Source organism: Leucoraja erinacea, chromosome 2 (assembly GCF_028641065.1).
Source record: "Leucoraja erinacea ecotype New England chromosome 2, Leri_hhj_1, whole genome shotgun sequence".
NCBI classification, from domain to species: domain Eukaryota; kingdom Metazoa; phylum Chordata; class Chondrichthyes; order Rajiformes; family Rajidae; genus Leucoraja; species Leucoraja erinaceus.
In genome coordinates, this window is record NC_073378.1 from 75,535,945 (window position 1) to 75,553,358 (window position 17,414).

General features: G+C 40.6%; 1 protein-coding gene across 1 annotated transcript in view; it reads left to right on the forward strand.

Moving 5' to 3' along the window:
- The window catches only part of LOC129711278 (progressive ankylosis protein homolog B-like), a 101,265-nt gene that overhangs the window by 70,329 nt on the left and 13,522 nt on the right, over nt 1-17,414 (forward strand). Inside the window, exons 9-10 of the mRNA XM_055658823.1 lie at nt 14,430-14,559; nt 17,191-17,314. Of these exons, the coding sequence (XP_055514798.1) occupies nt 14,430-14,559; nt 17,191-17,314 (254 nt within the window). The remainder of the gene's footprint in view (nt 1-14,429; nt 14,560-17,190; nt 17,315-17,414) is intronic.

Below are 17,414 nucleotides of genomic sequence, written 5' to 3' on the forward strand. Positions count from 1 at the left end.
ATTGAGGGCAAATAGGATGTTGGCCTTTAATACAAAGAGAATGTGGGCATAGAAGTAGTGAAGTCTTGCTATAACTGCTACACATGGACATGTTCAGTTGTGATCTGCTTATTGTTCAGAAGAAGGTTCACTAAATTTATTTTCAAGTTGAAAGTAGGACCAATGAAATCGGTTCGATCTACACTCCTTTAAGTTTAAAAGGATGAGAGGTATGTCATTGAAACATATCAGATTGGGGGGAATTTTAGATACTTAGAGAATATTTTTTTAGTGGTGAATCCAGAAGCAGGATATATATTTTCCTTCCACTTAAAAGGGAGATTAGAAGGAATTTCTTCTGAAGGTCATGTATATGTGGCGTATAGAAAAGTTAAGGGTTATGGCACTGAGACCAAGAGCCATGTTTTTATTGAACAGAGACACATGTTTAAGGAGTCCTATTACTTATTATTGTGTCATTAAGCAAATGGGTTGTAAATTATATCCAACAATAGTAAATGTAAACTACCAGACCATCTGAATGCATAGGTCAGTAAATCTAGAAATACTTTCAGCTATATTGGATCTTCAACAAAGCAAGGCACGTGCCGTGAGTAATTACTCAAGGTAGGCAGTCAGTCCGCTTTAAAAAAAAATCGTAAACCGCGCATGCGCAGATTGTTCTCTCCGTAAAAAATTAAAATAAGTAACAATTCAATTTTCCCAAGGCTTCTAAATCTTCTTCATTTTTTAATTACTGAATGGGCGGGGGACAGAGGATGAAGGCAGGTGGAGAGATGGTGGGAAAAACGGGAGGACACCGGGGGACAAGTGGAATCAGTTGCCATCTTATTGAATGACAATACTAATTCAAAGGACCAATTGGAAGGAGAGTTCCTTTCGCAGCTTGTGGAGAGTCTGTGCCAGGGGTTAAAGATGCGGGGAGGGCAGGAGTGTTGAGAAGGAGGGGGTCGGAGATCATGTCAGACTCACTCACCGCTGCCGCAGCGCTCCGGGCACGGTCAGCAGAACTGACCGCCACTTCCGGGGAAGGAAGCTGCTCGGGTGACTGTGAGCGGCCGCCGGGACCCGACAGCAGAACTGGCCGCTACTTCAGCGCCTTCTGCCGGCTCGCTCATCTCTGGCAGTGCTCTCCGTCTGAACATCTCTCACCTGCCGCTCGCCGGCTTCGCTCGTCAGCCACTTCCCGCAAACCCTTAAATTCCCACAGCCGAGTAACCTCAATCGGTCCCATGAGCACGCTGTCGGAATTTAAGGATTTGCGGGAGCGGCTGACATGTGGGAGTGAGGCTGGCCGGCAGAAGGGGCTGTCCGGTCCCGGCGGCCACTCGCAACCACCCGAGCTACTTCTCCCCCCGGCCACAATGCGGTGGCTCTGTGCCCGGAGCGTCGCAAGTGGGTTACTGGCCCTGATCCTCTCCTTCACAACGCTCCTGCCCTCCCCGCAACTTTACCCCGGGCCAGACTCCTCAAACGCTGTGAAAGGAGTTCTCCCCCCACCCCGGGAAATACACTATTTAAAAACATAAAGCACCAAGAAATGTACTTACCACATTATCGGTACACGAACTCCATTCTTCTCTCTTTGTTTCCTAAGATACACTTAAAATAATGACAATCCATATTAGAAAAACCCGCCAAGAAACCCGTGCTGCGCATGCACAGTATTTTTTTTATTTTTTTATTTTTATTTTTTTAAATTTTATTTTTATTAGAAGTACGGTAAATTACAATCCTACACAACACATATATCTTAATACATTTTTTGTACCGCTTCATTTTTTTTGAGCTTTAAGAAAAAGGTAGAAGTAAGGAAAGTAAAGAAAGTGCGCGAGAGTCGTGAAGTGCAAGAGTGTTGGGAAAAGAAAGCCCCTTAGAAAAGAAGTTAGAGAAGGAAGTAAAGTGAGAAAATAGATCCTAGAAAAGAAAGAAAAAGAAAATAGGAACAATCGCTCTATTATAACATTAAACTCCGCAGAAAGGGGACTACCAACCAAGTCTGTTTTTGTTGTTTTACCTCCCGTTACCAGGTCCTGTTACCAGGTCCTGCATAGTATGATGCTGCACATGCGCAGCACTACAAAGGCAGAATTTCAGCTGCCTTCAACCCCGCTTGTCAATGACGGCTTGAAGCAGCGCTGACGGCACGTGGGCTGCACAGACCTCCGTTTGTTACCAGTGTTGCGGATGAAAGATACGGAGAATTATGCCTACCTGAGATCGATCTCTTAGATAGGCATAATTCTCCCATGCCTTTACTATTTATATTTAATAATTGCCATTTCATGATTTTAGTCAGGGCAGGCAGTGCCCACCTTGCCCACCCTGGCAGCAAGTGCCTGCTAAGTGTTTTCCCAAGAACTCAAATAGATGTATTACTGTCTAGAATCAGAGAAGTCCTAATATCTCAGATGTATGAGTGAAGGTTGTTACAGAGATGTGGTATAGTATTGCTTATCTAAGAGTCTTGTGGGTCGGTCAACATTGTGGTAATGGGTGAACATCATTTGGTCTCTGTTAGGATATGGGTGATCTGAAGAACACCAATGTCATTGAAGTGGCCGAGCCCTCTCAATTGGATGTAAAAGATCCTGTGGAACCTCTTCAAGGAAGAGCAGAGGAATTTTTAGGTTTATGATTATCATATTTAAGGATAAGGGGGAAATCCTTTAAAACCGAGATGAGAAGAACTTTTTTCACACAGAGAGTGGTGAATCTCTGGAACTCTCTGCCACAGAGGGTAGTTGAGGCCAGTTCATGGCTATATTTAAGAGGGAGTTAGATGTGGCCCTTGTGGCTAAAGGGATCAGGGGGTATGGAGAGAAGGCAGTACGGGATACTGAGCTGGATTCATGATCATTTGAATGGCGGTGAATGCTCGAAGGGCCGAATGGCCTACTCCTGCACCTAATTTCTATGTTTCTATCACATGTACTGAGGTACAGTGGAAAGCTTTCTTTTGTTGCGCTACAGACAGCTGCAGTTAATTCAGAACGCTGCTGCTCAAGTCCTCACTAAGACCAAAAATGTAGATCACATTACTCCAGTTCTGAGGTCTTTGCACTGGCTTCCTGTCTTTCAAAGAATTGATTTCAAAATACTACTGTTGGTTTACAAAGCACTGAATGGTTTAGGGCCAAAATACATTTCTGATCTTCTGCTTATCTACGAACCACCCAGACCTCTCAGATCGTCTGGGACAGGTCTGCTCTGTATCCCCAGCGTCAGAACTAAACATGAAGAGGCAGCATTTAGTTTTTATACACCACATATCTGGAACAAACTCCCAGAAAACTACAGGTCTGCTGCAACTCTCAGCTCTTTTAAATCTAGACTGAAGACTTTTCTGTTTGCCGCTGCCTTTCAGTAAACAATACAATTTATTAATTACCTATATGGCACTGTAACTTCTACTCCTGGTTTTATTCTATTTTAAATATTTTATTTGATTGCTTTTAATTTTGTAATTATTTTATCTGAATAATCTAATAATCGTTTTACATCTAAATGTAATTTCATATGTGTTTCTTTCCAATGCTTATAATGTTTTATGCAAAGCACTTTGAATTACCTTGTTGTTGAAAGATGCTATACAAATAAACTTGCCTTGCCTTGCCCTGCCTTGCCTTGCCTTGCCTTGCCTTGCCTTGCCTTGCCCAATCAACTTGGATAACACAAGTTGCTGGAGTAATTCAGCAGGTGAGGCAGCATCTCTGGAGAGAAGGAATGGACGATGTTTCGGGTTGAGACCTTTCTTCAGACTGAAGAAGTCTGAAGAAGGGTCTCGACCCGAAACGTCACCCATTCCTTCTCTCCAGAGGGATTACCTGGCCATAATCTATAAGATTTCAGACAAATAAAATGTATAAATATAGTAAACAATGAAAAGCAAAGTGCTCATTGGAAAGAATTCAATGTTTTTGGAGATTGTGCAGCTATTTATTGTAAGGTGTGAGAGATAACCTTTCTGTGGCAAGAAAGGAAAGGCTGGGCAGTCTCCTTGGACCAGATAAGGCTGAGAGAAGATTCGGCAAAAATGATAAAATAATGAATTGCTTGACAAAAACAAAGAAGCCCTGTTGTAATCAAAGCATATAGATTTCAGGCGACTGGCAAAAGACGCAAAGAAAACATTTTTTTATTTAGAACTAGACCAAGTTTGACCCATCAGCCCCGCCCCCTCAACACGCAGTCACCGGACAATAAGAGATCACGGGATGGGGTAACGTATTAGCATGGATAAAGGATTTGTTATGGCATAGAAAACAGATGGAATGTAGGGTTGTGTTTAAGAAGGAACTGCAAATGCTGGAACAATCGAAGTTAGACAAAAATGCTGGAGAATGTAGGGTTATTATCAGATTAGTAGACTTAATAATATGGTTCATTATGAATCAGTACTAGATCGCAATTATTCACCATTCGTGCTCATGTCCTTGATGAAAAGAGGGGAATGTTTCCAAAATTGAAATGTAAAATTGAGCGGATCAGCCAGCATGTATGTAGATTGAAATATTTTGCCCTGATATCCTTTAAGAATCTGAGGGAGTGACTGATACCACACTAAGAGTCTGTTTCTTCTAGCTGCAGAGACTTAAACAAGGAGGTAAATTATTAGGATATTTAGGACCTAGACCAAGAAAATGTCTTTAACGTGAGATTATATATCTTACTCATTCATTTCCAGAGAATGTGAATGCTCATGTTTGTGTGATCAAGGCTGGAATCGATAGATCTGAACGTTATTGAAAGTGTGCATATGTTGGCATTGACCATGCTTGCACTATTGATGGTGCTCATATGTTAGTGTGATCCAGGCTGGAATCAATAGATTTGAACAATTGATGGAAATGTGCGTCAGATTGCAAAATAGACAGGGTACAGTGTTGGCCTTGAGATTGAATGCATAGCAGACTTGAGAGGTCATGTTGCCAATGCCATTGCAAAAGGATTTGAGTATAAGAGCAGGAAGGTTCTACTGCAGTTGTACACGGTCTTGGTGAGACCACACCTGGAGTATTGCGTACAGTTTTGGTCTCCTAATCTGAGGAAAGACATTCTTGCCATAGAGGGAGTACAGAGAAGGTTCACCAGACTGATTCCTGGGATGGCAGGACTTTCATATGAAGAAAGACTGGATAGACTCGGCTTGTACACGCTGGAATTCAGAAGATTGAGGAGGGATCTTATAGAAAAGTACAACATTCTTAAGGGGTTGGACAGGCTAGATGCAGGAAGATTGTTCCCGATGTTAGGGAAGTCCAGAACTAAGGGTCACAGTTTAATGATAAGAGGGAAGTATTTTAGGACCGAGATGAGAAAATCATTTTTTACACAGAGAGTGGTGAATCTGTGGAATTCTCTGCCACAGAAGGTAGTTGAGGCCAGTTCATTGGCTATATTTAAGAGGGAGTTAGATGTGGCCCTTGTGGCTAAAGGGATCAGGGGGTATGGAGAGAAAGCAGGGATGGGATACTGAATTGGATGATCAGCCATGATCATATCGAATGGCAGTGCAGGCTCGAAGGGCCAAATGGCCTACTCCTGCACCTATTTTCTATGTTTCTATGCCACTTCTGTTGCTCAACTTCTAATGTTCTCATAGTTGGAAAGCTTTATCAAACAGCTGGCACAAGCGTGACAGGCCTGCATCACTGTAGGAAGTTACCATTCTCTAAATCTGCTAAGTAGGCGGAATTTGATCACATGTCGAAATGGATGACTTTGATCACATGATGGAATGTATCACTTTGCTGCTGAGCTGATGAGTCAAAGATAAACTAAGTGACCCCTGGCTTGTTCATGAGTTCCTTCATATATTTAACCACTGCTGATGAATGGAGATAGACTGAACATGAATCAAGTAAGCATGAGGATGCAACTAAGCAGTGCTGGAAAATGTGATTATCTTTTGTTTTTCTGATGAAGTCGAATATTCTGTAAAGAGAATAAAGGATCACAAGATGGGGTCGTATTTTAGCATGGATAAAGGATTGGTTATAGGACAGAAAACAGAAGGAATAGAAGTTTAATTTTCAGCTTGGTAGACTGTTAATAGTAGGGTTCCTTAGAGATCTGTACTGGATCACACTATTCAATATTTAGTGACATTTCCAAAATAACATATCCAAAATAACAACAGAATATGCTGGAAATATTCTGCGTGTTAGACAGATATCCTTTTAAGGCATTGAGAGGAAATAACAGATAAGATACTGAGAGACTTTCTTCCAGGTACAGGTCCAAATAGGCAAAGTATTAGGACATTTAGAAGTTAGACAATCATGCCTTGTTTTCAAATAATTTCTGAACTTAAGGTTGCTGAGATCTTTTTCAGAATCGGTAAACTGCAAGCAAACCATGTTGGAAAATATGACTAAATTTGTCAGCTTTGCTTAATTCTGTCAAAATTCCCATGGGCTGGAGTCCTTGATTGCAGATTTTATCTGTTATTTAGATTTTATTTGATGTTAGTACTTTTGTCTATTGTTAAATGATTCATAATAGCCAAACTACTGACATCGTACGAGTAGAAGAGCAGACCTTGAAGTAAAAGCAGATAATTTATGTATGAAGAAGCATGTATGGGGAGAGAAACTGTTTAAGATCAATAATCTTTCAACAGAACTGGGTGGTTAAAATGAGAGATGAAACTTCAAAAAAACAGATAGGGAGGAGTGGATGTAAAGAATGCATGACAAGGCAATGATCAAGTGGAGGGGGATCAAGGAGATTCAATGGCAAAAAGGACAATAGTGGAGCAGCAAAGGTGATAAGTGGAATAAAGAATAACAAAAAGTCATCTTGGAGACATAAAATGGAAATGGTTGAATCACTGAAATTACTGGAAAGATCAAGAGAATGGGAATGTAATACAAAAAGATGATCTGAACGGTGATGAGTCCAGTGCATTGGAATGTACACAGCTGTAAAACTAGATGTTGTTTTATAAGCTTGTGCCGACTTTCACTGGAATAATACATTTCCATAATAATTCCACTCATAATGAGTTCTCTAGTCTTCGTTATTTGGACGAAGAGATAAGACCTTTAACAGGAAACAAAGAATGTAAAGATTATATCTGGCGGAGGTGACTATTGATGTGCACTGTCAAAGATAATGGGTTAATTGTAGTTACTATCAAAGGAAAACAGCACCTGAAAAAAAATATATAAGAGGGTGCATAGTACAGCAACTCAGAAACAAAAGGAAAAAACAATTGCAATAGTAAATTTGTGCCCTAATTACTCTCTCACGTTCAGGGTCCAGCGGTGAATAAAGTATGGGCCTTTGGAAAGAATCCACAAAATGTTATGGTTCAGGTTGAAACAAATAGTAAGAGGAAGAATAAATTCAGTTCCTGGAAAGAGAGCAACAGGAAATCCTCATGAACCATCCAAGGATCCCAGTGCGATATCCAGTACACAAGTCAGGTTCTATACAATACACTTCTTCTGGAGGGAAGGGTTTCGATTACTCAATATTAGCTTTGATAGAGGCTGATTAGATCTGTGAAGGAGAGTTGAAAGTCAGAATGGAAACACCAGATTGTATTAGCAGTTGAGAAGATAAATAATTGTTAGTATGCTTGTATTGTTGGAGTTGTAAAGGCTGAAAGGTCAAATATAAAGACAGAATAATGAAAAGTTGCCAAGAAAAAAACATCTAAACTATGTATTTTGTTGATAACATAGTATTAATATTAATACAGGGAGCAATAATAAACTAACTGAAACCAGGACACATGTAGTCAACAGTGGCCATGATGCAAACACAAGAATTACACTTGGGCAAAGCAAGCTTTGAGTACTTAATAAAATTAAAGTGCTGCGGCTTTTACAGTAGTGATATTGGATTTGGAAAAGCAACAAACAGACCTTAGTACCACTTCTCACGTTGATGTTTCACAGCAAGTTTCCTAAATGGTTGCATGAGGATTGAACCTCAAGGATTGTTGAGGTACTGGGCTCCCACTGTAAAGTTTAGTTGGTTTGGGTCTTGGTTGGAATTGAATAAACATTGCAGGTTTTCAGGAAATGATAATGTTCCATCCAAAGTGCAGAACCATGACTAGATCCGAATGGATCTGTGAGAGGTGGCCTTGGGCTTGATTGATGCATGAACTATGGCGATGTAAGGGCTTTGGCAAGGTTTGAAATGTGCCAGGATTGATCTGTTCCTGATTTGTGGTTATGACTGGGGAAATGATGGAGAATCGCAGAATATGTTCCATTTAGAATCCTGTTTTCAAAATCAAAAGCACATCTTTTGATTGGTGTATTAGGTATACAATCCTCTGCAAACAATGGTAAACTCGTTATTGTAATCCAGCAAATCTTCCTGAAGTTAAAAACACAAACCCGTTAAGTGGTACATGGCAGGCTCTGGGCTGACCAAGCTCTGCAGGCAGTAATCATGTGAAGGTGTCATTTCTCCTCTGTAACACTTACTGATCTTCAGCCTCAAGTAATTGAAACGTTGACTCTAAATAATGATTTGTTTTCTATTTCATTGCAAAGACTAATTTTATGATCTTATAACTATTTAATAATAATAATACATTTAATGGTGCCTTTCAAGACTCAAGGTCACCTTAAATCACATAATATCAGTAATAAACATACAATAAGCAACAAAGCATAGCACAACGAGTTAAGATTGATATAAAATAAGATGAAGTCGTTGCAGTTAAAATGAGTAAGCTAGCTTAAAAAGATGGGTTTTAAGAACAGTTTTGAATTCTGTCATGGAGTCCAGTATGTGTATGTGAGGGGATAGTGAATTCTGAAGTTTAGGTGCAGCGTGGGAGAAGGCCCTGGGACCCATTGTGCTGAGTTTGATGGGTGGTATTTCCAGTAGACCTGCTGATGAAGACCACAGGGAGCGGGAGATGGTGTAAATCTGAAGGAGGTCTGTGAGATAAACTGGGGAAAGGTTATGAAGCGCTTTAAATGTTAATAATACAATTTTAAAGTTAATCCTTTGTGACACAGGGAGCCAGTGTAATTGAATCAACAGGGGTGTGACAAGATCAGTGGACTTTGAGCATGTGATAATCCATGCTGCAGAGTTCTGGATGAGTTGAAGACGATTAATAAGTTTGTAGGGGATGCCTGCCAGGATCACATTGCAATAATCAATGTGTGATGTGACTAAAACATTGACTAGAACTTCCGTGGAGTGTTGTGTTAAAGCAGGGTGTAGTCTGGAGATGTTTTGTGGATGGAAAAAGGCAATCCGGTAGACATTGTTTATATGACTGGAGAAAGAAAGGGTACTGTCCAAGATAACACTTAACCTGTGTAGAGACTGGTATGATGGCTTCAGCGATGGGGAGTGAACAGATATTGGTTTTTGAGAGTGTAGATTTAGAGCCAATGAGAACTGCTGTTGAGCTTTAGGTAGTTGTTTGTATCCATATCTGTATATCATGGAGACAGGCAGTGAGAGTACTGGAGGGGACAGTAGAAATGGGCTTGGTGGACACATAAAGCTGTGTATCATCAGCATAACAATGAAAATGAATACCATGGTGCCGAAAAGTGTTGCCAAGAGGGAGGAGGTGGATAATGAACAGGAGTGGCCCCCAACACTCCAGAGTCGCCAGAGGGTAATGGTGGATGGCTGTTTGTCGGGTTGGAGGCAGGTGACTAGTGGGGTGCCTCAGGGATCCGTGTTGGGTCCTTTGTTGTTTGTCATGTACATCAATGATCTGGATGAAGGTGTGGTAAATTGGATTAGTAAGTATGCAGATGATACCAAGATAGGGGGTGTTGTGGATAATGAAAAGGATTTCCAAAGTCTACAGAGTGATTTAGGCCTTTTGGAAGAATGGGCTGAAAGATGGCAGATGGAGTTTAATGCTGATAAATGTGAGGTGCTACACCTTGGCAGGACAAATCAAAATAGGACGTACATGGTAAATGGTAGGGAATTGAAGAATGCAGTTGAAAAGAGGGATCTGGGAATAACCGTGCATAGTTCCTTGAAGGTGGAATCTCATATAGATAGGGTGGTAAAGAAAGCTTTTGGTATGCTAGCCTTTATAAATCAGAGCATTGAGTATAGAAGCTGGGATGTAATGTTAAAATTGTACAAGGCATTGGTGAGACCAAATCTAGAGTATGGTGTACAATTTTGGTAGCCCAATTATAGGAAGGATGTCAACAAAATCGAGAGAGAGTACAGAGGAGATTTACTAGAATGTTGCCTGGGTTTCAACAACTAAGTTACAGAGAAAGGTTGAATAAGTTAGGTCTTTATTCTCTGGAGCGCAGAAGGTTAAGGGGGGACTTGATAGAGGTCTTTAAAATGATGAGAGGGATAGACAGAGTTGATGTGGACAAGCTTTTCCCTTTGAGAATAGGGAAGATTCAAACAAGAGGACATGACTTCAGAATTAAGGGACAGAAGTTTAGGGGTAACATGAGGGGGAACTTCTTTACTCAGAGAGTGGTAGTGGTGTGGAATGAGCTTCCAGTGGAAGTGGTGGAGGCAGGTTCGTTGGTATCATTTAAAAATAAATTGGATAGGCATATGGATGAGAAGGGAATGGAGGGTTATGGTAAGAGTGCAGGCAGGTGGGACTAAGGGAAAATAATTGTTCGGCACGGACTTGTAGGGCCGAGATGGCCTGTTTCCGTGCTGTAATTGTTATATGGTTATATGTTATATGGTTAAATGGTTATTAACACTGAACCCTGTGGAACTCCGTGGTGAACTATGGAACTCTCTGACCGGTAATTCTGAATCTGTATAAAATGTGTCCTATCTGCAAGGTAGGAGGCCAACCACTGATACACAGTGCCACAGACTCCAATGCTAGCCAGACGATCCATGAGGATCTGATGGGATATGGTATCAAAGGCTGTGGTGTGGTCAAGGAGGATAAGGATGGAGAGTAGACTGTAATCAGCTGATTACAGAGGATCTTGGTGATCTTAACCAGGGCTGTTTCAGTGCTATGTTTGGGGCGGAAGCCGGATTGGACTTGTTCAAAGATATTATTGTTTGCAAGGTAGGTCTGGAGTTGAGATGAAACTACCCTCTCAAGAATTTTGGAGATGAATGGTAAGTTGGAAATAGGCCCGTAGTTGTTTTGGTCACTAGAGTCCAAACCAGGTTTTTTTCAAGGTTTGTCTGATTATGGCAACTTTCAGTGAAGAGGGAACTATACCATTGGACAGAGAGGAGTTAATAATGGAGGTTATCAGGGAAATGATAAAAGGAAGGCATGCTTTAACTAGGCTTGTGTGGATTGGATCCAGGTGACATGTGGAGTTATTGGACTTAGTAATAAGTTCATAAATATGGTTTTCAGTTGGAAGCCTGAAGTCACATAGGCCAATGGATGGGGACAGTTTCATTGTGCTTATTGATGGTCATTTGGTCTGCATGATGTTAGCAGTGGTCAGCTGCTCATGGATTGTGCAAATTTTGGAGTTGAAAAACTTCAAAAAAAGTATAGCATTGTTCATTGGAAAGGTTACTGTTCATATTGGTTTCAGGTGGTTTGAGAAGGCTTTTCACCGTGGAGAAGAGAGTTCTGGTATTTCCTTCATCTGTGCTGATGAATTTTGCATAATAAGAGGTTTTAGCTATTGTAGTGGAGTAGATGATCAAAATACATTTGTTTATGAACAGCAAGTCCAGTCTTGGCGCAGAGCCTCTCCATGCGCCCACCTAAAACTTTGAGCTGACGTAGTTCAGGTGTGTACCAGGGAGCAGTATGGGAAAATGAAACAACCCGTGTTTTCAGAGGGGCTAAAGAATCAGTGCAGAAGATAAAGTGTTGTTGTAGTAGTCCATTAGATCCGAGAGTGAGCAGGTTGGAACAGGAACAGGGTTTGAGGTAATTAAACTGCTGAGAACTTCTGGGTTAACATGTTGCAGTATGACATGATGCAATGCGCCCTTGATTTACTGCACGGTAGGTTGGTGTAGAATAATACAGCTTTATGGTCTGAGATGGGTAGTTCAGCAGAGGTGATGTTATATAGCATAATGCCGGAACAACAAACCAGGTCAAGGATATGGCCCTTAGTGTGGGTTGTAAAATTGACATATTGTGTTAGGTTGAAGCAATCTAACATTTCTTTAAAATCTTTAGTAAACATATTGTCAATGTTATCAAAATAAACATTAAAATTCCCCATTAGGATGGTATTAGGAGACATTGCACTAAGGGTGGTTAAAACTGCCGATATTTTCTTTACTGAACCTCATTGGTTGGTGATCAGTGCTTTTTAAAAAGATTTAAGATTCTTGCTTCATTTGAAAACGCTGTTTTCCAGATGTACCTATATTTTGCAGTCACGAAATCAAGCCTGAACCTCTAATACTGATTTAAGATTTTCCTCTGGGGGAAAAAATATATAACAGAGCCCTCTAAATTGTCAGATTTTCATCTCTCTGCGAGGTATATTATTTGATTAACTGACTCCCGATGGCACTTAAATGTTGGTAGAAACAAGGAATTGCAGACGCTGGTATACAAAAAAAAGACAAAGTGCTGGAGTAACTCCACAGTTTAGGCAGCATATCTGGAGAACATGGATGGATGATGTTTTGGGTTTTCAAAGTAATTGTGTGGGGGTTGGGGTGGGTAGAGGAAAGAAAGCTGGGTGAGGAATGGCATGACAAAGCCTGGCAAGTAATATGTGTGTGGGGGGGGGGGGGGGGTTGTTGTTGGGCAGATGGTTGGACAAAAGCCAAAGGGGAAAAGACAGGAGCAGTGAGGCAAAAGGAATGAGTTGTGGAAATTATGTACTGTGGAAGTTTTTAGTCAGATATTTAGTATGGAAATATTGATCATGGTAAGACAATAACACAAAATATAGATAATCTAGATGTACTTATGACATGATTGTGCAAAAAATAATGAATTGATTTTCTTGAGAGTGGATGTTTGTGAATTATGATACAGAGATCGGATTGTGGCCATCGCCATGATTTTGCTCACACTCACAGCTGGCAGGCAAGACACAGCCGATATTGGGCCTAAATTACATATTTCGCATCATCAGATTAAAATTAAATGATACCAACAACTAGATAAGATGTTAAATAAGCGTCCTATAGTAAATACCTTTTGTTTTGTCCTGAACTTTCAATCCGTGATTTTGAAGGCATTGAAGTTGGACCCGACTTTCATCCAGCGATTCAATAGTCAAGCAACATTTTAAAACAAAAATCGCGAACGGGTTGACAGAACAAAATTTCTTCATAGGCTTGTCGTACGAGGGAATCCCTCCCTGACAACCAATAAAAACCTGCATTTTAATTCCCCCCCCTCCCCCACACACATCCTCTCCCCCCCCCCCCCCCCCCCCCCCCCCCCCCCCCCCCCCCCCCCGAGTCACACGAACAGACAGTGGACAGATCTGGAGCGCCACTGATGGCAGGAATTTGTAATGACGTTACGGGAAGTCAAATATAAAGTTTAAGTGTACAGGCGAGGTAAAGAAATGGTTGAAGAGATAATTAGTCTTAATAACATAGAAAATCACTTCAATGTTGAGAAAGCTTATACGGAGGAAACTGGGCAGGGAATACATGAGCAGAATTTTAAAAAATCATTGCAAATTGCAGGGAAGGGCTCCTATTAATGGAGGAAAGTGATAAAATGATTAAATGCTAAATTCAGATAAGCATGTAGCTAAGATTTCAATAAGAATTTTTAACCTTTATGAAGACTGATGAAGCAGATTTGCTCAAATCTGAAAAAGAGTGAATTTCTGGAGTGTGTTCAGAATAGTTTACTGCAAGTGCCAGCCACATCAGAGAAGTGGTACATTTTCACTTTAGATTTAAAGCTGATTCTTCTTGATTTACAAATTTCTCTACATTAAAAGCATTTATTAGCTCTATTTCATAATCAGAGGAGGCATATAAGACTGCAGATGCTCAGTGCCTCAGGCAATATCTGTGGAGGGTATGGACAATCCAGCCTGATCATCTGAAAGGTCTCAACCTGAAACATCGTCTGTCCATACCCCCCACATATGCTGCGTGACCCACTGAGATCCTCCAGAGCTTTGTTTATTGCTCACTTTTTAGAATCTTTCAAAGTTATAAGGATGAACTCGATATCTTGCTTGTGTTTCTGACTTTGCAAATGTGATCTTGTATAGTTCCTATAGCTAAAAGCATATTTTTTTAATTGAATGTCAAAACAGTCAATCTCTGGATTTATCATGACCCTGCACCACTGGGTGTGTATCTGAATATCATAGCCAGAATAGTACTACCTTCTGAAGAATGTTCTGCACCGTGTAATATCTTAAGAGTGACGTTGACATCTTTGACTGTAACCCAGCAGTTCAAGCTGTGGTTCTGAATCGATTGACTATTTTGTAGTCAGACATCAGTGTTCAACTGTTTACCTGAATTGTGCTGGTTTCTAACTTAAATTTCTCCTATTTTCACAGTTGTGCTTTGTAGTGTTCTGGACTCCACATCTGTCGGAGAAAATTCTGGTTAACCTGATAGGTGTGAATTTTGCTTTTGCTGAGCTCTGCGTGATTCCACTGCGAATCTTTTCTTTCTTCCCTTTCCCAGGTATGAAGCTTTTGTTTTTTTAAGGTAATGACTCAACATTCAAGAGCTGTTGTTATTAATTGACTAAGAGATATCCTAACTGCCACCTTTTTTTGCTGAAATCTCAACAAAAGAGAGTTAGATTTCAAGAGTTAGATTTAGCTCTTATGTCTAAAGGAATCGAGGGATATGGGGAAATAGCAGGAACGGGGTACTGATTTTAGATGATCGACCATGATCATATTGAATGGTGGTGCTGGCTCGAATAGCCGAATGGCCTACTCCTGCACCTGTTTTGCTATGTGTGTGTTTCTAAAAGCATTTATTGGTTCAAATGTGTGCCTTAATTTAACAACAGTGAAGGCTGTACAGTGTAAAATATGGTCACCAAACTTCCCTTTCTATCCTGGCCTAATTGACTTTAAACTGCTTCCACACGAGTGATCAAGTTTTGTAAGAGGAAGTTACAATGAAAATTTAAATAACTCCCTGTACTCATACAACTCATCGATCCTGAAAGTTCATTCAGAATTCCATTTATGAAGAGGTATAGAAAGTCAAAAGATGATGAAATGTCAAAGAAGTCCCAGCAATCCCCATGAGAAACAAAGATGGTTAAGTTTTAACTATTTTTAGGTGGAGAAACCAATTTCAAAGATGACAGTCCTTGTGACTTTAGCTCGTGGCTCAGTTGGGTGTTGATGTGTTGAGTTTGCATATTCCTGTGAACCTGAATAAGGGTTTCAACCAGAAATGTTCCAGAGGTGCTCTCTGATCCACTGAGTTACTCTAGCACTTTGTGTCTTCCTGTGAACATGTACGTTTCCCCCAGTTGCTCCAGTTTCCTCCCACATTCCAAGGACGTGCAGGTTGGTGAGATAATTGGCCAGTGCATATTGCCCTTCTTGTTGGTGAGATGAAAATCTGGGGAGAGTTGATAAGAATGTGCAGCAGATCGGGGATCATGACAGAAGCCTCCTCATGGTGATCCTTGGTAATGACGACGCGATGCACTCTGACACGTCGAGCGACAATTCTGTCAACATGTTGGATGACGACAGAAGCCAACAGCGAACTACATCGTCTGACACACAAGCGAACGATGGAAAACTGTACTACACAGGAACAGGCCTCTCAGTCTAAGATGTCTGTTCCGAACATGATGCCATGTTAAACTAATTTCCTCTGCCTGCATTTGAACCGTTTTGCTTCATTCCCTGCATAACTATATGCCTATATAAACATCTGTAGATGTCACTATAGTTTTTGCTTACACTACAACCCCAGTAGCGCATACCCACCACTCTCTGTTTAAAACAAAAACCTGCCCTGTACATTTCCTTTAAACCTTATTACTCTCACTTTAAAGCAATGCCCTGACATTTCCACACTGGGGAAAAAAGTTCTGACTGTCCACACTTTCTACATCTCTCATAATTTTACATCATGTTATAAGGTTTCCCCTCAACCTCAGACACTCCCCTCATTCCCAGTTTTGCCAAACTCTTTATAATCCAGGCAGCATCCAGATAAACCATTTTGCACTCTCTCCAACACCTTCATATTTTTGTAATGGTGTGTCCAGATTGTAAACAATATTCCAAATGAGGCCTAACCAGTTTTATAAAGCTGCAACATAACTTCATGACTCTACTTGTGTTGCCACTTGCAGGAAGCTGTAGACTTGGACCACAGGATCCTTGTGTACATGAATACTCTTATGGGTCTTGCCATTAACTGTATACTTTGAGGGGGTATGATGTCAATTACTTTATACGGGGAGCTGGCCTTTTTCTGAACGGGGGCAATTAGCTGTTCATAGCTGCTCATCCAAAATCAGTACCCCGTTCCTGCTTCCTCCCCATATCCCTTGATTCCGTTGGTCCGAAGAGCTACATCTAACTCTCTTGAATACATCCTTTGTTCATTCCAGTACAAAACATTGTAGCTGTATAAAATTGTATATAATACATCGTGGACTCATTCAAGTAGAGGTCCTTGATGGATAACAAAACATGTATGTATTGGAAGAAGCACATGGCTTTCCGGAGACTTTGTGCTTAAGTGCTCTGACTCTAATGTGGAAGCTCCTTTTGATTGCAATGTTTGTCTGTGAAAACATGCTGTCACACAAAACTCTGTGTCACTATCTAATTTTATACTGTAATTTGTGTGGGATTTGCCCCAAAGCAATCATACCCAGTTTACTGATGAATTTTCAGTGACTACAGGAAGAACAGAAGATATTAATTGGAATAAATCATTCTACAAAAGTGTATAATTAAGAATTTTGTGGGACACAGCACTTATATCTGCACTCTCTTTCTCTTCCCATTGCCCATGCTCTCCCTCTCCTATTTCTCAGCAATCAGAAACAGTGGGATTTTTTATCACTGCCTATTCTCTGCAAAAGGTTTTCAGTTTCTTAATCCCATAATCCTACAATACATATGGCCTATCTAAGAAGAGCAGTACACATCACTTTATTTTGATTGTAACATTTATTCTATGTTTTGAATACACCAGCATTGATCCAAGCCTCTAAATGTGTTGCAGAAATAGATTTTATTTTTGACTGCATGAAACTAAAGTGAAATTTTAAAAATGATGTGCATCACATTGTGTCATTAACACTCATTCTTTCTTGTACAGTGACTGTACGAGCGCACCTAACTGGCTGGCTGATGACCTTGAAGAAGACGTTTGTGCTGGCACCCAGTTCAATCCTAAGGATAGTGCTTCTCATTACAAGTCTGATTGTGCTGCCTTATATGGGGTCAGTATCAGTTCTGGCAATTCGTAAATGGACATTGATGTAGTGATGAATAGGAAATTGTCTGCTAAACTTGTACATGTGACATGTGTAATGTCAGTCA